The sequence below is a fragment of the Pseudopodoces humilis genome, chromosome 4 (assembly GCF_049639895.1).
Source record: "Pseudopodoces humilis isolate 2021_Gansu_Grassland_sample_001 chromosome 4, ASM4963989v1, whole genome shotgun sequence".
Taxonomy (NCBI): domain Eukaryota; kingdom Metazoa; phylum Chordata; class Aves; order Passeriformes; family Paridae; genus Pseudopodoces; species Pseudopodoces humilis.
The window spans coordinates 44,599,617-44,620,504 of record NC_142203.1 but is presented as its reverse complement, the minus strand read 5'-3'; the positions used below and the strand labels follow the sequence as shown (position 1 = coordinate 44,620,504).

The 20,888-nt window shown below is 40.6% G+C and overlaps 1 protein-coding gene across 1 annotated transcript in view; it reads left to right on the top strand.

Moving 5' to 3' along the window:
- The first annotated feature begins 9,593 nt into the window (after positions 1 to 9,593).
- SH3GL2 (SH3 domain containing GRB2 like 2, endophilin A1) overlaps positions 9,594 to 20,888 on the top strand; it is an 87,861-nt gene continuing 76,566 nt past the window's right edge. The window contains exon 1 of the mRNA XM_005522664.3: positions 9,594 to 9,771. Within this exon, the coding sequence (XP_005522721.1) occupies positions 9,727 to 9,771 (45 nt within the window). The 5' untranslated portion in view covers positions 9,594 to 9,726. The remainder of the gene's footprint in view (positions 9,772 to 20,888) is intronic.

Sequence of the window (20,888 nt, the reverse complement as noted above, 5' to 3'; positions counted from 1 at the left end):
AGAAGGCTCCATGGAGGCCTTTTAGCATCTTTCCAGTACCTGAAGAGGGCTTACAAGAGAGGGGGGAACATTTGACAAGGGCTTGTGGTGGGGGGAGTGGCTGGTGTAGATTAGATGTTAGATTAGAGAGAAATTCTTTACTTTGAGGGTGGTGAGGCATTGGAACAGGTTGTCCAGAGAAGTTGTGGATGCCCCATCCCTGGCAGTGTTCAAGGCCAAGCTGAATGGGGTTCTGAGACACTTGACCTAGGGAAAGGTGTCCCTGCCCATGGGAGGGGCTTTGGAAAAAGATGATCTTTAAAGATCTTTCCAACCTATGTTTATGATTCTATGTCTCTCCTGTATATAACTAAAGCTGTGTGAAGAGATTATTATTCCTCAATATTTACAATTAATTCTTTTCTTGTTTTCAATGCAATTTGCTTTTGCAGGAATTGAGAAAGTTCATTTAATTCAAAGTTCATTTTGTTCCACCTTAGGTATTTCCATGGTCTCATATACTGGGGCGGTTTCATGTAAATCAGAATTGTACTAAAAATATAATGTGGACTTAGCTTTGGGACATCACTCTTGAACACAAAGTAGAGGAAGGCTACTTCCATTGAAAAACCTGGGAAGATGCTTATGAATTAGCTAAATATGGTCTCTTAAGACACTTTTGCTCCTAACTTTTTTTTTTGTGTCAGACTTGGTGGTTCAAATATCATACACGAGATTATGAAAGAACAGAGAAATGTGACAACAGCATGCGGAAAAAAATGCATGGTTCTCAAATAACAGGTGGAAGTGGTTGTGACTCCCTGCAACGGTTGGATATTAAAACTCTGGCATAAGCATATCCATGAGAATTAGATAATTTCTGAATTTTTCTCAAAAGTAGTGTTATCGCTCTCTGGGATAAAGATGATTGCTGTGGGTCTATGGTGGAGATAAAATAGGAAACAAAAAACTGTACCTTTTGGCTAAAATCTGGACAGGAAGGAATGAAATGAGCTAGCCAGTGCTTCAAAGAAACCACGTGTCACAGAATCCCACAGATGATGTAATATTATAAAATATTGTCTAAGCAACACTAATGACCCCTTTAGGCTACTCAGAAAGAGATGGGTTGAGGAGTTTGAAGAGTGCTCAAGATTCATTCTTTTCTTGTTGACATTCTGCTCCCACTTCTTAAGGGGTATTTACATTTATTACATTTTAAATGCTAAAAGGCTAAAGACTGGAGCCTTTCTAACAGGAATCTGCTGCCTGCTTTTATGATGATCTATCTTGTCTACAATGCAGTGCAAGTTTAGAAGAAGCACCAGGAAGTTTGGCTGTTTCACCCTGTCCTGCCTTTTGAGATTGCATTGAGTCCCTCATGCAGGTATAGAAAAGGTCATGAGAAAATATGTCTTGATAATCCCACAATGTTTTTGTGAACTACTTTGACACATTTTTGGGGAAAACCCCTGAGAGGTCCTGCAGCAAAGAATCACAAGCTACAGAGAAAGGACAAGCCATCTTTGTTTTGGCAGGGTAAGACTGGTTTTTGGGGGTTTTTATTGTCAGTTGGGCAGGGGGACTTGTTTGTTATCTATTTTATGTTTGTAGAAGCAGAAAAATTAATTCCTTTTTCTTCTGCTCAAGCCTTTAGGTTAGTCGAAACAGTGGTTCCTAATCAATTAAACTAAGACATTTCATTAATTGTATGACTTCACCTTAGCCACTGGAGAAGCTTTGACATTCAGTTTGTCGCTTTCTGTGTAACTGTTATAACTCAAGCCCAGTCATACAAATGATGGACATCAAAACCTACACAGGAATTCTGAAAGCCCCTCTTGTGTAGGGAAGAGAAGGAATATGAATCATTTTGATAGCTGAGAGAAGTGTACTGGTTACTTAATTAACAGAAAGGAATCTAAAAAGTGAAAGCTGTGTGGGTGATGCCAAGCTTGGATCCTCTCCCTGTTTCAGCTTCTCTTACTCAGTGTGGGGATGGAAACACAAGGCTGGGAACCTGGGATGCTCTATGATCTTATTAAGGCTGGTGCTTGTAGAGTAGCAAGCCTAGTGAATGTAGAACAGTCCACTTAATGAGGGCATGATGTATGCTGAATAACAAAGGCTTCTTTCTTTCCAGCTTGAACATCAAGGAGAGAGAACTCAAGGCACTCGTGTTTGAGATTGAGGTCCCTGGCTCAGTGCTTACCTGGGATTGGTTACTTGGTGCAGTACATGGCATTATTAGATAATTATTGCAAGATTTTTAGTGAAGCTCTTAATCTTTACATAACTAGTGGAAAGAAAAAAAACAAACAACATGAGCTCAGAATGGTGGGAGAAGGATCTGGATGTTCCATTCACAGTACATAACATCCAAAGCAACAGGTCAAAATCAAGATGTTCAAGCATCATCTCATTTCAGCTGAAGCATTTGAGTGCACCAATCACTCTTGCATTACTTCTTTTGTCCACTGTCTGGCCTTTTTGATCCATTCAAAAGTCTCAGAAATTATCTTTCTGCAATTAGGTCAAACCCATATTAATTTTCAAGCTCGTGGAACCATGGACTTGCTTTAATGTCTTAGCATTATTCTTCCAGTAAGGACCACTGGGAATAGGTTGCAATATATGTGGACTTTTTTGCTAATCTCTGTCAAGGGTGGCAGATAATTTTTCTCAGTATACCAAATAAGCCCAGATGGTGTAGCCTCTAAACCTGTGGACAGCAAGATGAACAACTGTACATGAGTCTGACAGTTTTGGGATATTCAGTAGTACAGAAAAACTAGCTCATGCCCAAACCTCACAGATTTGTGGTAATTAAAACACAAATATATGGACAAGAAATTGTTATGACAGAGGTTAAGAGTTGATGGCACATCATTGAACCAAAATTCACTGCTTAATTGACTGCTGCAAACCTGAGAGTCCTGTTTGTTATTTAAAGCTCTTATTCTAATATAATTTTTAATGAAAATTTGGCTGTTTCATGCTGACTGTGCTGGTTATTTCAATCTCTGAATATTATTTTAACTGTAATGAAGTCCCTAAAAAGGGTACCTTGGAAGGTGTTGTAGTTTCATCCAGTATTTCTGTAATTCCCTCCCAACACATCTCCCAAAACAACTTGTTTGTAGTGTTTTGTCCTTACTAAACAAGCCATGTTTCCATAAAAGCAAAGAAATTTGAAAGGTGAGCCGAATCATAGAATGGTTTGGGTTGCAAAAGACTTTATAGAACATCTAGTTCCAAATCCCCTACCATGGGCAGAGGCAGGGAAACCTTTTACTAGACCAAGCTGCTCAGAACATGGCCTTGGACACCTGCGGGGAAGGGGCCTCCAAAACTTCTCTGGGAAAGCTGTGCCAGTGTCTCACCACCCTCACAGTAAAGAATTTCTTTCTAATATCTAATCTAAATCTACTGCCTTTCAGTTTGAAGCCGTTCCCTCTTGTCCTGTCACTACATGCTATTGTAAACAGTCTCTCTCCATTTTCCTGTAGGCTCCCTTTACATACTTGGAAGGCTGCAATTAGGTCACCCCAAAGCCTTCTCTTCTCCTGGCTGAACAATGCCAATTCTCTCAGTCTTCCCTCACACAAGAGGTGTTCCATCCCTCTGGTCATTTTGGTGGCCCATTCTGCACTCTCTCCAACAGGTCCACGTCCTTCCTGTGCTGGGACCCCAGAGCTGATGCAGGGTACCAGGTGGGGTCTCAGCAGAGCAGAGGGGCAGAATCCCCTCCCTGGCCCTGCTTCCCACGCTGCTCTGGATGCAGTCCAGAACACAGTTGGCTGTCTGGACTGGGTCATGTGCAGCCTCTCATCCCCCAGCACCTCCAAGTTGTAGGCAGGGCTGCTCTCCATCTGTTCTTCCCTAACCTGTGTTGACACTGGAGGTTGCCCTGACTGAGGTGCAGCACCTTGCACTCAGCCTTATTAAATCTCATTAGATTACCTTGGGTCACTTCTCAAGCTTGTCCAGATCCCTCTGAATGGCATTTCTAGTGACCCAAGATACTTTTTTCAGCAACTTGAGAAAGAATGGCCTGACACTGATTCTCAGGCCTATTAGCCTCAAGAGCCAGAATTTTCTTTAGAAGGTATGCATTGGCTTGTGTTAGCTACTTGTGCATCACAAGACAAAGACAGCAGGCTAAAAGCATTTGAAGGTTAAAATACTTTGAAACATCTCCACTGGAATTAAAAATAAAAGTAAATACAAAACGGTCAGTTCTGTACAACTGGAATTACAGCACAGAATTGAAAACCTGAGTAAGAATTTTTCAACATGAATATAATTGTGATAATTTCTCACTCTGTATGATCTCTCTCTGAACATATTGTTATACATCTATATGTAATGAAGCTGTAATTAAGCAAACAGATGAAATATATCACTATGCCTACATTAGATTAAGTCATCTTAAAATATGTCTGTTCTTGCTGCAGTGCTTCTTTTATGACTTCTTTTATGAATCTTGCTGATATGGTACTGTGGGGAACTGCCTGCCAACACAGAGATCAGAAGGAGCACTCATTAATTTAAGGAAGAGCAAATGATGCTTACCTTTTCATATGCTCAGTTTCCTGGGAGCTGGGGATGTGGCTGTGCTGGCATCTGTGCAGCTTAGTAGCTCATCATCTGTTGCAAGGAGACAAGGGACAGAATATGAGCAATTTTGCCTAACTGTTCTGCTGATTAAAATTTTTGATTCAAAAATCTAAGTTGCACACCTCAGGCATGCTTCTTGTTCTTTTGTATGCACACAGACACAGGCATATCTGTGCATGCCTCTTGTGTACACCAGAAACAACCTGAAGATGTCCAAAATCCACTTTCAGGACTTCTGGCCTACTAAGACACCAGAGCCTAGACAATGCATCAAGTATATAAATAACTGTGTAAGGTACTCCAGCATCTCTGAAATTGATCCAGGTTATTCTGTGCTGCTAGGTGCCCTAGCTGTAAACTGGTTTACAGATTTATTGGCCAAAGACTGTGTCTTGTTTGCAGGTATTTTTCTGATAATTCTTGGTTGTTAGGCTGAAGTGGCTGTTCCTATGAAACATAGCTTAAAACTACTACTTAAAGAAATTAAGGTGGCTGAAAATTAATTTTAGATGTTATTCTTAAAATATATGTTATCAGACTAGGCAGTATTCAGTAAATGAGGGATCTAACTATTTATTTAACTTCTTGCAAAAACAAAATTAAAGGATATTGGAAGCTTGGAAAGAACCTGTCCATGCTCTGTCTTCATAACTGATGGAGCAATTAACAAAAACTTACTAGTTTAGTACTGGTGGTAAACCAAAAAGACAAGTTCTTGATGGCATTGTCTTGCGTTTTTCAAATATGTAATTATAATGGACAAGGCATGACATTCACACAGAACAGCAGGATTAATAGCACACCTCAAAGAACATGGACTGGACGTAAGTAAGTATCTTAGGGAACAGACGGGACAGAGCTCAGCAACACTCTTATCAAAAGCATCCTATCAGAAAAGGCTTCCATCATTTAAGACAAGCAAAAAAGTGTTTGTTACTAAGGTAAGACAGAAAGAACACAAGTCTTGTTTTCTTTTGGGCATGGGGACAAAAATCTTGCTGTACTTTAACAAACAATGTTTGAAGAAGAATACGAAAGCAATGGTATTGTGTCCAGTCAAGCTTTTTGTACTTTTATAAGGAAGAATGCTTGGATATTTCAGGAAACCTCATCTGTTGATCATCTATTAAGAAAGAAAATGCATGTTTTAAATTCATGAGACTGGAGATAGAAGATTTGGAAGCATGAATCTACCAAACCTGGATAATCTATGCTATGATTGAAACACACAAGAATTCAACTATTCAAACTATATCTATTCTGATTGGAAGAGTAATGATACTTAACTGATAAAAACAATGCTGTTAATCCTTCTTTTATTTATTGGTTTGAGTGAAATGAAATTAAAGGGTTCCTGTAATTCAAAAAAAGGATAGGGGTTATTGATATTTTTCTTCCTTGATTCTGTCCTTGTTAGATGTTTCCATCTTCCCTTGCTTGTAACTTATTGCCTATGTGTTGAGCACCTTTCTACCTTCACAAGCTGAAAAAGTATTTCCTAATCAGTGAAGGAATGAATTTTTTAAGAGATAATACAATAACATATTTTTTGTTTGCTTGATTTATGTATCACACTTACATGCCCATCTTTCACCCTTTTAAAAAGCCAGCATTATTTTAATGTTCATGCAATTATTTATTGCCTGCTGATTTGCACATCTTGGATTTAGATTTTTTTTGCCAGCTGACCTGTAGTAGTGTAGCCCAGATTAGATTTCAAATGAGGGCTCTGATTTTTAATTTCTGGCTTAATTTCTGACTGAGATACAAAGTTCTGATCAGTTGTGGGTGAGCAAACCTTCTGTGGAGCCTTTCCTATTCATATGGATGTTTACGTTTTTCTGTCTTATGTAACTATTGTGCAAATATCAACAAATATTTAGTGTAAAATTACTGACATAGCACCATAGGAAAATTTATAAATACCAAAATTCTTCCCCAGTAAAATATGAATGTATGTTCTAAGAATATTTTGGTATTTTTATTTGGTGTTACTTAACTGGAAAAATTCATATTAATAATGCCTTCCAGTTTCTTTTTTTGTTTCATTGTATTTACCATTGGTTTTTCATCATGATGTGAACAGAGTGTTCACATGTGCTGAACATGAGTGATTTGCTTCCACTGCAATTTCAGCAAGGAATTAGCATCCATGCCATTTTCTCCTGGAATTAGTTTTTTGTTTCAGCAAACACTTTTTTGCTAATGTTTTAATTGTATTTTTAGCACTTTTTTTTTTTTTTAATTTCGGTACACAACTTATCAAGTGGATTTTATTAGGCATTACATGATTTTGTGCTGTTGAATTACCTACTTGCTTTTTAAGAGAAGAAGAATCTAAAAAGCTGCATCAATTAAAGTATGAATCAAATTCTTGAAGACCTATTGAAGTGAATATTTCTACTCATTTCACTAAATGACTCAGAATGAGAATGCAGTTCTAAATCAGCAGATTCAATTGTTGTTATGTAAGAACTATAGTGATTTACAACCTAATGTCATAACAGTCCATGAAAGAAAAGGACTAGACTTGCACCTACAGAAGTCTTTGTCCTTCTTGCACTTGATTATTTCTTGCAGCTGCAACAATGGCGACATTCTTGAGTTATTGTTAGAATTTTTTTTTCCATGTGGAATAAAAAGAAGTGCTTAGTCTATTATATTTATTCATTTTAAAATGGGGTTTGGACTTACAGGTATAGATCTCATAAATACATAAAAATATTTTAGAATCGAATGTGATACATTGCAGGCAAACATAATTTGTTATGGTTCACTATAGTTTATTAAAACCAGAAGTCTCCTCACTGAAGCTGATTTCAAAGCATTATTTAAATTCCTCCAGGAGAAGAAATCACAAATGACATGTTATACCAAAGAGCAGGCACTAAATTAATTTTTCTTTGTCCAAGAAGTGCCACTATTTAATTTACACAGAGGGGTTTTAAGTCCATTGACATTGATACACATGAACTGTGTTTTAGTAAAGATAATACTTTCCACTCTCAGTAATATAGATATTCTAGAAGAAATAGAAAACATAATAAGATATAAAGAAAAGGAAAGATGTGTGACCAGCAGTAGAAGTGTCAGATACAGCTGTGTGAATATACAGACAATAATATAGATGAGCCAGGGCATTCAACTATGATTTGGGTTGATTTATAGCCAGGCACCAGTTCAATCAACAGGCAGTGGGAGCAGAAGGGGTCTCATACCCTTGAAAATGAAGGATACCTTGTATGTCCAGCTCATCACCCCAATACTGAATTTGGCAGACGTTTATATGTCTATTTATTATTTATTTATTTATAAAATTTCCACATAAAATTTCTAGCAGACAGGAAATAGCCAGCAAAAGTTAGATCCTGAAATGTTACCATGGAATTCCAGTTATCCAGTAACATGCAAATATATTCTTAAATTTATAAAAATAATTTAAAATTATGGCATTTATAATTATCATAGGTTTACTTTTTAGTTCTCACTCTGTTTCCAGAATGAAATGCCCTTTCCCAAGTACTTGGTACAATGGGAGTTTTCTGTTAAAAGCACAATGGCTGGCACAGGAGACTCCCACTCTGCCTAGCATCACCATATGGTCTCATTTTTCATCCTTTAAAACAATATTACTACTAGAGTGGATGGAAGTGTTTCTGTGCAGACCTGGGCCTGAGCCAGAAAGCAGTGCCTCCTACTTATGCTCAGGACAAGGCTGTTACCGTCTCCCACTCTCTAGTGAGAACAGAGCTATTCTCATTTTGCCATTCTTGATGGACGAACAACTTTGATAATGCTTCCAAAAGCACTCACAGGACTTCCATTTCAGATCCTTCTCTTCACGGCAAGTCACTTCCAGGAACTGCACTGTATCAGTAATCTGGAGGCAGGCTCTGCCTCTGGATGCCCATCGTCCGTTTCCCCGTACCTGGTCAGGCTGAGATGCTATGTGTGCCTGAAGACTGCAGTAGTGCAGCTTGGCTGGGTGCAACAAGCCTGCGTGTAGCACCATGGCGAGCCTTCACAGAGTTTTCAAACAGCTTTAGGTGCTTCTGAAAATGCTGTCTAACTAGCTTGGGTGATGAGTGTTGTGATGGAATTAAACGCCAATGTAGCATGGCTGCTTTCGAACAGCTGACGAGCTGTGAGTGTGCATCTCCGTTGTGCTAATCTGCAGCACACATATGCAGTGACTGGTTCAGCCTGCAGAGAAGGATCATTGTGTTTGGATCACATTGCTCATGTTGTTTAGTCTTTTGCTGGCAGAGCCTAATAATTGCTAATTACTGTTCTGCAAGTGTTTGTAACACAGAACTGCTAAAGTACGTGACTTTTATCTGGGTTCTAGGCTTTTAGTCTCCAGCCAGCAGCCACACCAGCAGGCTGAAACAGGCAAGATTTAGAAGTGCTTTTCTATGCATCACTGGCAATCTGACTGGAGAAGAAAACAGCATTTGTTGAGAGAATCCCAATTAGCCAATTAGCCGGGATTGACTACAAACTGTGCTCCAGCGAGGCACAATCAGGCCCAAAGAAGCTGGCGTGGCTAGAAACGCTTTTTTTTTTTTTTTTTTTTTTTTCCGAAAACTGGCTAACACTGACATTCTTTTGCTACTGCTTTCCTCTCTTGCCCCCATTATTGCTTCGCCAATTTCTTTTCTGGCTCCTTTCCGCGGGTGATGTCCCGCGGGGACGAATATTCCGATCCCTGCCAGGGAGGCTGCTGAGGCGAGACCCGCAGGGCGGGGAGGACGGAGAGCGGGCCGTCACCCGGGCCGACGCTGCGGGGCGCGGGTGTCCATCCCGGGCTGTCCGCGCCGCACGAGTGCACCGTCCGGACACGCGTGTGTGAGCGCTTTCCGCCACAGGCGGGGCCGGGCCGCGGGTGCCCGGGCCGCCGGCGGCCGCTGCCAGGGCACCTGCGGGAGGGGGCGGCCGGAGGCGGCGCGTCCCGCCCTGACGTCACGGCGCTCCCGCACCACCGCCGCCGTCTGACAGCCACCGCCGGGCGCGGGCGCGGGTGCGGTGCGGGCAGGCAGGGCGCCCCGGCTCGCAGCTCGGCTCGGCTCGGCTCGGCTCCGCTCCGCTCCTCTCCGCTCCTGAAGGCTGCAGCGCGCTGCCCTCGCCATGTCGGTGGCCGGGCTGAAAAAGCAGTTCCACAAAGCCACGCAGGTACCGAACCCTCTCCCCGCGCATGGGGCGCGCTCGGCTGCGGCCAGCGTGTGCGTGGGCATGCACGGGTGTGCGTTGTGCGGGGTGGTGCGCGGGTCTCCGTTCGTGTGAGAGCAGGGTGAGGGGGTTTGCGCGGATGCTGTGCCTGGTCGTGCGTGATGAGTGAGTGTGCGACGGGCCGTGTGTCCTCACGGATGTGTGCGGTGCGTGAATGTGCACGGAGGGCGCTGGGTCTACAGGGGTATCCATCTGTGGAGGGCCAGGGCTTGCCGGGCCGCCGCGCCTCCCCTCCACTGGGCTTCGGCCGCGTTGCGGCAGCGGGCAGGGGTCTCGAGGTGCGAGAGTAGCACCTGGGCTGCCCTGACCTCCGCGCTTGGAGCCCGCGGGGGCAGCTGCTGGAGCAAATCCCGCCGTGGCCTCCGACCTTCCCTACCGAGGTCTGTGCACCGTTGTTTTAGCCTGACTTCGGGAAAACAGCAATAAACATGACCTTTTTGTTTTGTGGGTCTAGACCACAGCTGAGATCTGAGTAATGAGGTTTGGTTCCGTTTGCTTTAGGCACAGTGTGATATTGCAGGAAGGTCAGGGTGAGTGTTTCACCAGTAGTTGAATTGTTTCATAATGCAAAATCTGTGTGTTACAGTCTGGGTACAATTCCTGACTCAATGTGCTTTGGGGCTAAATCTGAAATGGTTTCAATAGAAGTCAGAGGAATTGCTTTGGATCTAGAGAGCTGACACCAAGACCCGTGCAGTGTGGCTTTTTTTTTTTTTTGGGGGGGGGGTGGTGTGGTTTTGGGTTTTTTTTGTTTGGGTGGTTTTGTTTTGGTTTGGTTTTTTTGGGGTTTCTTTGGTTGATGGGTTGGTTGGGTGTTTTTTTGTTTGTTTGTAACTAAGTACAGAATCTCCAGTTATTTCCTACTACTTGCCATTGCAGACATCTTCAGGTAGGAGTCTTGGTCACTGCAAGCAATCTGTAGATGTGGTCAAACAAGATACATTCAGCTGTTAGACTTTTCATCACCCATGTATTTCCCTTTCTCATGCATCTCATCTCTTGGGCACTGTGGGGAAGTGTTCCCTGAAAGAATGATCCTTAATGCAAGTATTTGTCCAAATTCTGATTTTCCATACCTTGCAGTTACACCAGTACACATTATAACTCTGAATGCAATGGTTTTATGCCAAGTCCTGCATAGGTGCATGCAGGCATTGAATAACACTGTGTCTCACCTTTCATGCCACATTGTGCTGCATCATTGGTAAAATAAGCCTTGAAAGAAAGCGGCTGCACTCAAAACAGATGCCATAAGGAGCAGGTAAGGGTGCCTGAGCCCATCCAGAAGCGCCCATCTGCTGCTACTTTATTGTTTCTTCCCCTGCTGCCTATGGTGCTATGAGAAGCTCAGGAATCACCATTACTGCAATGAGTTCTGGTACTGAAAATATGAATTTCAGTGTCTGTGCTATCTATATTTAAGAAGCAGGCAAGCTTTAGTACTAGAAGTCTCAGTTCTCCATTATTGTAAGCTAACGAGAATGCATCTACAGCAGCAGAGGAAAACATCTTTTTTTGAGGGAGCGTGGTGTGAAAGGTCTGTACATGATCTTTTGTCCTTCAGATGACACTCTCACACTGATTGTCAGCACTACTGTCATTTAGAAGGAAGGAAGAGTTTTAGCTGTCTGGATCCAAAATTTAAGTCTCTGATGCCAGATTTAACAGCCTGACATCTGATGACCCAGGGATTTTTGACCCCAGCCTTGACTTTCTCAGTTTGTTTCCACACAGGCCATGAGGACACATTCATGTATGAGAATGACTCACAAGTATGTTGAAGACAGACCTGCTTATTGGCTCATTTGCATTATGAGTGAGAAATCCGTGACATAGTTGTACTGACCTTGCTCCAGGGAGTAATCCTTTTGACTAGTGATTAAACCCCAGGTGAAATACAGATTGACATTGCTGGCATGAATGAAGCTTTCCAGATAGGACCAGACAAACAAGAAGTTTCAAAAATTCTAAATTATTGATTTGGTTCTTACTAATATAATTAATTTATTTGATGTGTTGTTTTAGTAGAGTCCCAAGTTGTATCAAGAACACGTGGATTATTTTATAGAATATAAATAATTTATTTAATTTCATTTATTGTTTTCTGTCTTGTGAAATGTCAAACTAACCTGCATGAAGTACTGCCAGTTTAGAAGCCATGCTGAAGAGCTTAATGCCTGTCAACTTTCATGGACCGACTGCAGCAGGAGTGAGTCATTGAAGAGCAGGAAGATACTTTACACCTTCTGGAATGAGTCGACTGTTCACCGTTTTGCCTTTCAGAAAAGCTAACAGGTTTACGTCTGTGCAGCAGAGAAATAAAGTTTAGAGAGATCTTCCTGAGTTTGTAAAAGCAGGGTGAGTCTGGAAGTCCTGTCATGAATACACAGTTGCAAGATGTTACACTGACCAGTGAGGAGTGGGTTAGATTATTCATTTACTTCTAATAACCACAAAGTACCTAAGAAGGAGAAATAACCCCATTTGAATGTTAACATGCTGCTGCAGATCTGTCATACATCCTGAAGCTAGGAAGATTGATCTAAAGAGTGTTTTTCCAGAAATGGGCAGCAAAGTGCTGTGCCACCAAATGGCAAAAATCCCTTTTTCTTCAAGCACTCAGAATCCTTTGCCAGTAGTGCTATGTATGACAGTGTAACTGGGAGAATATTGCTTCCTACAGGTTTATGCATAGTTTTAAAACTACCACAATCACTTTGGGTGACACAGATTTGACACTCTGGGGCATTTAAACAGACTTGTTTTAAAATAGCATGGGCTTTGTTTCCACATGACTGCATTGATTGCATAATGTGGCTCTTGTGAGGCACAGTCAAAACAAAGCTTTCAGAAAGTAATAATTTTGTAGGGAAAGAGATTAACAGAAATTCTGGGAATGGCCACATCTGATGTTCCATTTGACACAACTGAATAAATGTGACTGACATTTAAATAGCAGTATGAATGTAGTGGTTTGAACCAAAGGCCTGTTATATGGTTTCTTTTCTACCACTGTAGATACTGTAGATACTTTTATGATACGTCATGATTAAATTTGTCTCAACACCAAGACCAAGTTAACCAGTTTATACAGTTTTGTAGAGAAAAATGTTTGATATTGAAAGAAACATCTGAAGAAGTTGCTTCCACTCCACTCATCATTGTCAGTAGCTTTTAGATGCCCTTACTTTAGGTGGAAAGTACTGTGCTTCCGTCTTTAAGAAGGTAACCTGTGAATGGCACAGTAAGAGAATGACTCTGCTGGTTAATAAGAAACAAATGAGACTCCTGCCTAACTATCCTGTTGTCCACAAAATTCTGTGGTCTTGCTGGGATTCTGTGCTGATTTAGAGCCTGTCTGCACAGGTTCTCTTGTGAAAAAGAGAATATTAGGGTTTATCTGCCTGAATGGTTTTTTTTTAATTCCTTGGTCAGAAGTATATAAAATGTTTTTCACTGGAATCCATTTACTAAACAAACTCCAACTAACCAATTTTTACTGTTCTCTGTTAATATCAATATTTTCCTAAATCTCTAGCACACTGTATTCATAACATGTTCCTGACTGTCCTAGCGTGTTGAGTGGGAGCTGTGTGTGCTTTTCCAATGATAGGACATCACCTGTATTTTCCAGCTGACTGTGGTTGAAGCTGGACTCATGCTGGGTCTGCTTTTCTCCTTCCATGTTTCCTCACAGCCTCATCCACCAAGTAATGGTCAGTTCCTGTGTTTGCAAAGGTATGTGTGGGAGTTGGTCTGGAAAGCTGGGCAGCATTTTATTTTTCTTAGTGCAAATGCTGTGCCATGTGCCACTTATGTGCTGAATGAGCTCCCTTCTCGTGTGGTGTGGAAACTTGTGAGCAGTCTGAGGAAGGGAGAAGGAGAGCTGTTTGCAGGGTGGTGTGGCTCTGAGGAGAGTGCCCAAACAGGCCGCTAAAAACCTCTGCCCAAGAGACACGTACCACCAGAAACCTGTTGGTTGCTCTCAGTGTGGAGCGCTACCTTTTGAGATCAAGGAAAGGGAGCAAATTTTTGATCTGGAAATAAAGACTATTTTTAGAAAAAAAATACTTAGCTACAGAGGGTATTATTTCCACAGCAGGTAGGGAAATTCCTTCTGTTTGTGCACTCTAGCTTGATTGCCAGATACATTATTCACATTTGGCATCATTCCAATGCGTCCTTTTATTGATATTACATAATTGAAAGGGTGAAAAATTGACTTTAATCTGAATTGCGCTTTAGTTGGATACTGTGTAACCCTTCTGAGTTGTAGACGGCTTAAACAGTCTGCACCAGTTTTAAACTCTGTTTCTAAATCTGATTGGAGGAACCGCTGCTTTGTGTGCTAAAACAATCATGGTGTTTTTTTGGTTTTTTTAAGATTTCTCAAGCATCTATTACTGTAGGAACTTTCCAACTGATGGATACACTTTCCATTTTTATTTATCTATATAAAAGCTGGAGCACTGAATGACACCCATCTCTAAGTTTTCTCTCAGTGATGTCTGGAGGCAAAGAATACCCATGGATGCTGTTCTCAAAATAAAGTTTGCACCAGATTTTTGTTTCATATCTTGACTTCAATTTAACTGGAATTATTACATAACAAGGAAGAACTGGATGCTCTTGGTCACTCATGCAAAACTGTCTTTGAGTTTTAAATGTGTCCTTATGACTACTGATAGACAGCATGCTTCATAAAAGTGCTGGAGCAGTATAACCCATTTTAGTTGAAGAAGATTTTGCAGAGTTTACTGTGCAGAAAATTCAGTAGTTTTACGTAGCCCCTAATTGCAAATAGAAGGGATATGCTGGGTTGGTCTGACGTATTTCTTGTGAAGAATGGAGGGTTGAGGAGCTTGAACATTGACTGTCATGACCTAGTAGTGTACCAGTGAAGTCTTTGGTTTTTAAAAGTTTGGCAAGAGGGACAGAGTTGAAAATCTGTTTTGTGGGCCTGAAGAAGCTGCTACCATTCTGTGAGTACATCTGAAGAGAAAATGTATGGACAGCATTTACTGGGAAGTGCCCTGATGAAGCAGACTCATGGCCCTTTTATCAGTGAAAGTATGTGGTACAGGGACAGCCTAAACGTCCTCTAGACCTCTTGTCTTAGAGCTAAAAGGTCTTCCTTCTGCTGCTTTCCAGAAACTTCTGTGACTGATTCTCAATTTCTTCTCAGGTAGTGGCCCCTGATGGACAATGGTGGTGCTTATCCCTTCTTAAGTATATGGAGATAATTGAGACGAGAAAAAATTGAGCTAGAGCATGGTATTATTGTGATAATGTTTGCCACAGCACAATTACTTTGCTTTCTAATCCTGCACTTAATCTTGGAGACAAAATAGTAGCATTTGTATAATCTGAAGTTATAGCACACCACAGGAATTCATCCGGTCTGCATATAAGTGCTATCAGTTAACATTAATTATTTTTTTTCCTCCCAAAGTGGAGAAAAACAAATAATTAATTTATTATTACTCTGCTTACATAATAATATCTTTTCATAACATTTCCCTTTATGGAGGGTCTACAGACCTGCATAGTAGAAAATGAAAAATTAGAAGGGATTGTTTGAAGTTCAGCATATTTTCAATTTGTCTGTAGATGGAAATCAGTGTGATGGACCTGGACAGAATGATTTGTGGGTATGTAGTTGCACTTGACGTAATAGTGATGATTGTCTTCTCTCTGTGATGGAGGACGTATCTTTATAAATAAACATATTTCAATTTTTTTTTTTTCATTCTGTAGACTGAAATTGGATTGACGTAATTGTTGCAGCATCATATGGTTCACACTGAGTGCAGCAGTTTACTCTCACCTTCTTTGCCCATCATCATTCCTCTGCAGAAAAGGAGTGTTATTTGATGCCAGCAAAGGTGCTGCTGAGGCAGCAGCAGTATAACCTTGTGGTTTGGTGTGATGCCAGAGGACCTTCTAAAAGAACAAAAAATTCAACCGCTCATTTGGCTATTGCACATCTTACTGGAGGAGGGCTGGAGAACTGAATGAGTATCTATTTCAGAGTAGATAGGTGCCACTAGCTGGGATAGTTTGTCTGCATTGGTGTGATTTTCATCAGGCTGTGTTTTTGTTCTGTGTTCCTTAGATTTGTTATCATTGTCAAAAGGTGATTCAGCATTTAAAAATGCTGAATCTTATGTAAGCAGAAATTCTAAAATAGTGAAAAATATTGGTTTTCCCTGCCTTCCCCCCCACAATTCTATGGCAGCAGAACACTTCATGCTGTTAAAATGTTTACATTCCCCGCTGCCTCCATCATATTTTTCGTGGATTTCAGTTTGATGTTTTTAATAACTTGTGTTATCTATATATCAATTTTTACTTTTTGGTTGTCTAATTTCCAGTTTCTATTGGCTGCAAAAGGTCTTTACATGTGAAAAGAGTTTATCTAAACATTTCAATATGGTGCTTGTTTTTCACCTTTGTGTTAAGAAATCCAATGACTGTTGTGCAGAAACACCAAAGATGCTGTTTATCTTTCAATTTAAAGTGTTCTTAAGCAGTAGACATCGCTTTTGTTCTGCGTCTGTGGGAAAGAGTGCAACTACAATGAAACGGTGGTAGGAGAACAAGTCTCGTTAGAGATAAATACTGGGGCTTTTTTTCCTCTAGAAAGAAAAATTTCTTGCAAATGTTGTTGATTTAGTCTTTTATGACTTTCAGTAGACTAACAAAATTTGCTCTTTTAAGCAACACTAGACAGATATTTTTGCTGAGTTCTTTTCAATCTGTACACTTTTCAGCTTTAAGGTATGTGCCTGAAATTCCTTTTCATGCAAAATCAATCTAGATGCAGAAAACCAATTAATAATTCATAAGGTATAAATGTCAAAAATAAATGGTGTTTGCCTTTCCAGATGAGTCATTTAGAGCTTGTCTGACTTGGAAAGTTATGGCGTCGTAATCTACGACTAATCTGTGGGCTGAATTAGAAATGCTGCAATTTTACGAGTATGACTCTGCAATGGATGGGTTTCTTTCTGCTTGTAGAAGAACTGCTTTTCAGCTTAATTGGTTTTTTTGAAAAGGGAGTTGAGGGCATCAGACTAAGACCCATCCTTCCACTGTGATGGTGTTTGCTGAACTGGCTAAAGTCTTACAGATGACAAGTTAGTGTATTTTTCTCTACTAATTCACCATATTAATTTGTTTTTCTCTGGGATTATTATCTTTGTCATCCAAACACAGGTAATCTAAAACGACATTTTGCTTCAGTTGAGGTAAAAGGTGGTTTCAATACATTCAAGGAGGTCCTAGTTGAATCTTGTGTTGGTTCCTTCATTCATTTCTTGCATTGGTCAGGAATGGATGGAATTTGGTTTTATTTTCTACTGTTATGAAGGGAATTAAGTACTTCTAAGACAGAGCTGAGGCATGAAGAATATTCCAACCAAATGCAAGCATTTTTAGGAACAAGAATATTTGACTGTGGAAAGGTACCTTGATGCTCAGAATAGCCATGTGAGTCCATGTTTGCTGGCTAGACTCCGTCATCCAAGGAGTCTTTCAACTAGTATTAATAAATGGAAGGTTGTCTTTCAGGAAGAGTGGTTGGATCTTATGTTTTTTTCAGTCTAAATTTGGGTTTTAAATATGCACATAGTATTCTGAGGTTGACAGGAATCTTCCTTTCTCACAAAATTGCTGAAAAACAAATTAACAAATATGAGGCAAATTTACCACTGTCAGAAATGGATATGACAGTTGAAAGCAGTAAACATAATATGCCTTTCTTCTCGACTGCAGTAAGTATAGACATGTAAAATCTGAATTTTTGAAGCATGGGAAGATGTAATTGCTGAAAGCTGAGGCAAGCTTAGGTAAATTATATAAATCCTTAGCTTTTTAACACAGAAAAGTATTTTTTGCCCTATCAGACTTCTTCTGTTTTGTTTCACCTATGTAAGCTGCTGCAATAAAAGGCATATAGAAAAAAAATTCAAGCTTTGTATGGTAGGAATGGGATTTTCTTACCAGAGAGAGTAAGAACCAAAAATATATAAAACATCAAAATACACAAAATATCAAAAGGTAAATAACTTTTTTTTCTTTGTTTTACAATATTGTCATTCAAAATATGTAAGCCAAGGTGATTTTGGACCAGTGACTTTTCAAAGGCCTGAACTGGCATGTTTTAGGAAGGCTGTGTTTTTATGGCCAAAAATCTGTAACACTTGAAATAGAATAACAAAAGCACTACAGCTTCTGGAAAGTATCCTGTTATCCTGTTTTTTATTTAACGGTAGACTTGGGTGGGTGTAAAACACTAGAAAGGAAGATGAGTGAGGATGAAAAACTGGAGAAGTCCACAACAGGAATCCTTAAAAACTGAGCAGAGGCAAATTGTCTGCTCTGGTATGTATGGGTGGCTGACTGGAGGGAAAAGAAATGGAAGATGTTAGTGAATGAAGCTAGCACTTGCTGTTTCCTGCTTCATTAACCTGCTGTTTCCAGGATTCAAGTTTCTGATCCACACAATGATAACCTGTGTTGTTCCAGCCCAGGAAAAAAGATGACTGTTTCCAAAACACATACAGCTTAAGTCTCACCAATGGGTTAATGAGATTAGCATGAATTAAATTATGTCTGTCGGTATAGGTGGAACCGAATGTGATGAACAAGGGAAAAAGCCAACATTGTTTCTGAGATGGCAACCCCAGCTGTTGCAATTTCCTGTCTCACAGCAAGAAAGAATAAGGAAAAGGCAGTACTCTGCTGCTATGATTGCAGGATAGTCTTTTAATAAGAACTGCTGGACAGCCGCTGAAAAATAAGCTTTCTATGACTTAAGTGCTTTTTTCTTTCCCTAGGGAGAGTTTGCTGTTCTGAGTAGACTGACAGAGCCTTTATGTTTTGTGTGTAGAAAGTTTCCCCAGCGCTGGCTGCCAAAGGTTCTGCTAGGTTTTGATCAGCCAAGTCCCTGCATCAAATCAGTGACTCATACAAACAGTCTGGTGAAGCACAAGACTCTCCCAGGCAGAAGCTGAGCTCTGGGCTAGCGTATTCCTGCGGCCCCCTGTGGTGTCGTGATGTGCTGGGGCCGGAGGTGCTGTCAGTGACTGAAAGTACCCAGCCAGGCTGCCAAGGCAGAATGCAGTAACTTGTACTGGCTGTGCAGATCCATAGCTTTTGGGGATGTCAGGCAAGATTGTCCCAGTGTGTCTTGCTTCTCCATAACCCTGAAGGAGGGGGAAGACCTTTGTACTTTAAAGAAAAAGCACTGCTGCAGACTCTTAAGATGAGTTTCAGTATATCTGTAGAAAAGGAGCTATCCTGCTCTGTGCTGTTCAGTGCATATCTTAAGTGACTAAAACACGTATATACTCCTTCGTCAGAAGAACGTAAGTCTCTGGGTGTGTGTGCAGTTGTGGCACTTGAGGTCTAGAGAGTCTCGACAGCAGGAGCTGGGGTTTGGCTGTCTTGTTTCTTCATGAACATTCTGAATGTACTAGCCAAGAAAGGAGACAAGCATGCCTAGGTTGAGCTTCTGACTGTGGCTTATTGGTTCCACTGCAGAATCTATTCTAATAACAAAAAAAAGTTCCTGAGATAAAAATGAATTGAAATGTGGATGGACTTCTCTTTGAAAATGTCTGCCAGACTATAGGAGAAAATGCATGTGATGCCCAAGGGCTGGCCTTACATTCATCTCTTTTGGGCTGGTAGGGTAATTGCTGATTTATCCCTTTCATCTTAAGAACAAGACCACTTCCCAAATTATGTATTAAAAATAGCTATATGAGATTTCTAGCAACTTCTATAAAATGCAGACAGTCTACCTGAGCAGATCTGAAAGCTTCTCGAGAGACATACAAACATGGTTCTGTTATATCTTGTTCCTTCTAAAAGACTCTTTCTCTCTTTTCTTCCACAGCACATTGGAGCAAGAGAGATTTGAAAATTTAATGAAGCTGCAATAAAACAGCCTATTCTAGTTCCATATTTTTCTCATTTCTGTTTGCAGATTAACTACATGCGAGCCCAGGGAGGCTTTCTTGACCTACAAACAAATTGACTTCTGTAGACTTTTTTTTCCTGATTTCCTCCTGATATTTCTTTAAAACCTTTGGAAAATATTGTTACAGTAAATTGCATTTCCTTTAAAAGCTATATTAATTTTCCTGCGATAAAATTAAAGTTGGGAAGGTAAATTAAGCAGCCAAGGGAGAAGCCATGGATGTCAAATGAGCTGTTTGTTAAAGAATGAAGAGCAGATCAGGAGTATAAGCAACAGCCTTGTGGATGGCTGAGACAAAGGACTCAGGGCTAGAAACTCAGGGGATTTTTAAGCCTGTGATGGAGCAGGTAGCAGGGAGCTACAGCAAGTGGGGAGAGTCAGATCAAGTGTTGTGTTTGTATGCTGTGTTTCGCAGTTTTATTGATGCTACACTGAGGACTTAGGAGAGAAGAACGCGAAGAATATTTTTTTTTCTCTCTTTTCTATTGCAATGTCATGTATTTAGTCATGATGCCACAGCACACCATAGTTATATCACTATCAGAATTCATCGGGTGTCTGGTATGTTCATTGCCTGGCCTAAAGTCCCCACTGTTGTCCTTGTGAGTGACTGGGGTTTTGGTTATAGGTTTAAGGTTTGAAATATTCAAGTTTAGAAGCATCAAAAAGCATGGATGGATGGATAATGCCAACTTGCTCCTTAGTATTCCCAGGTGAGAGGTGAGAGTGCTTTAAAAAGTTGTTGCCCTGTTTCTGCTTTCATGGTCTTGCCTTGGAGGTTACTTTGTATACATTGAAGAAGAAAGTAGTAGTCATTTCTGGTGCCTATGCTGAGCTACAGGGAAGACTGGAGAGAAAGGTATAGGAATTCTGTCCTGTCATATCACAGATAAACCTAAGTCTCTGACAGAAAATCCCAGGAAAGAGTCGAAGTGGTGGCGGGAAAAGATAAATTAAAGTATGTTTACAAGTACTTTGTTTCCTGCCGCAGCCCTCCTGAGCCTGTGCCAACAAGAAAAGCTCTGCAGTGCCCTCTTCTGCAACCATTCCTTTTCCCACATCTCTGCTGCAA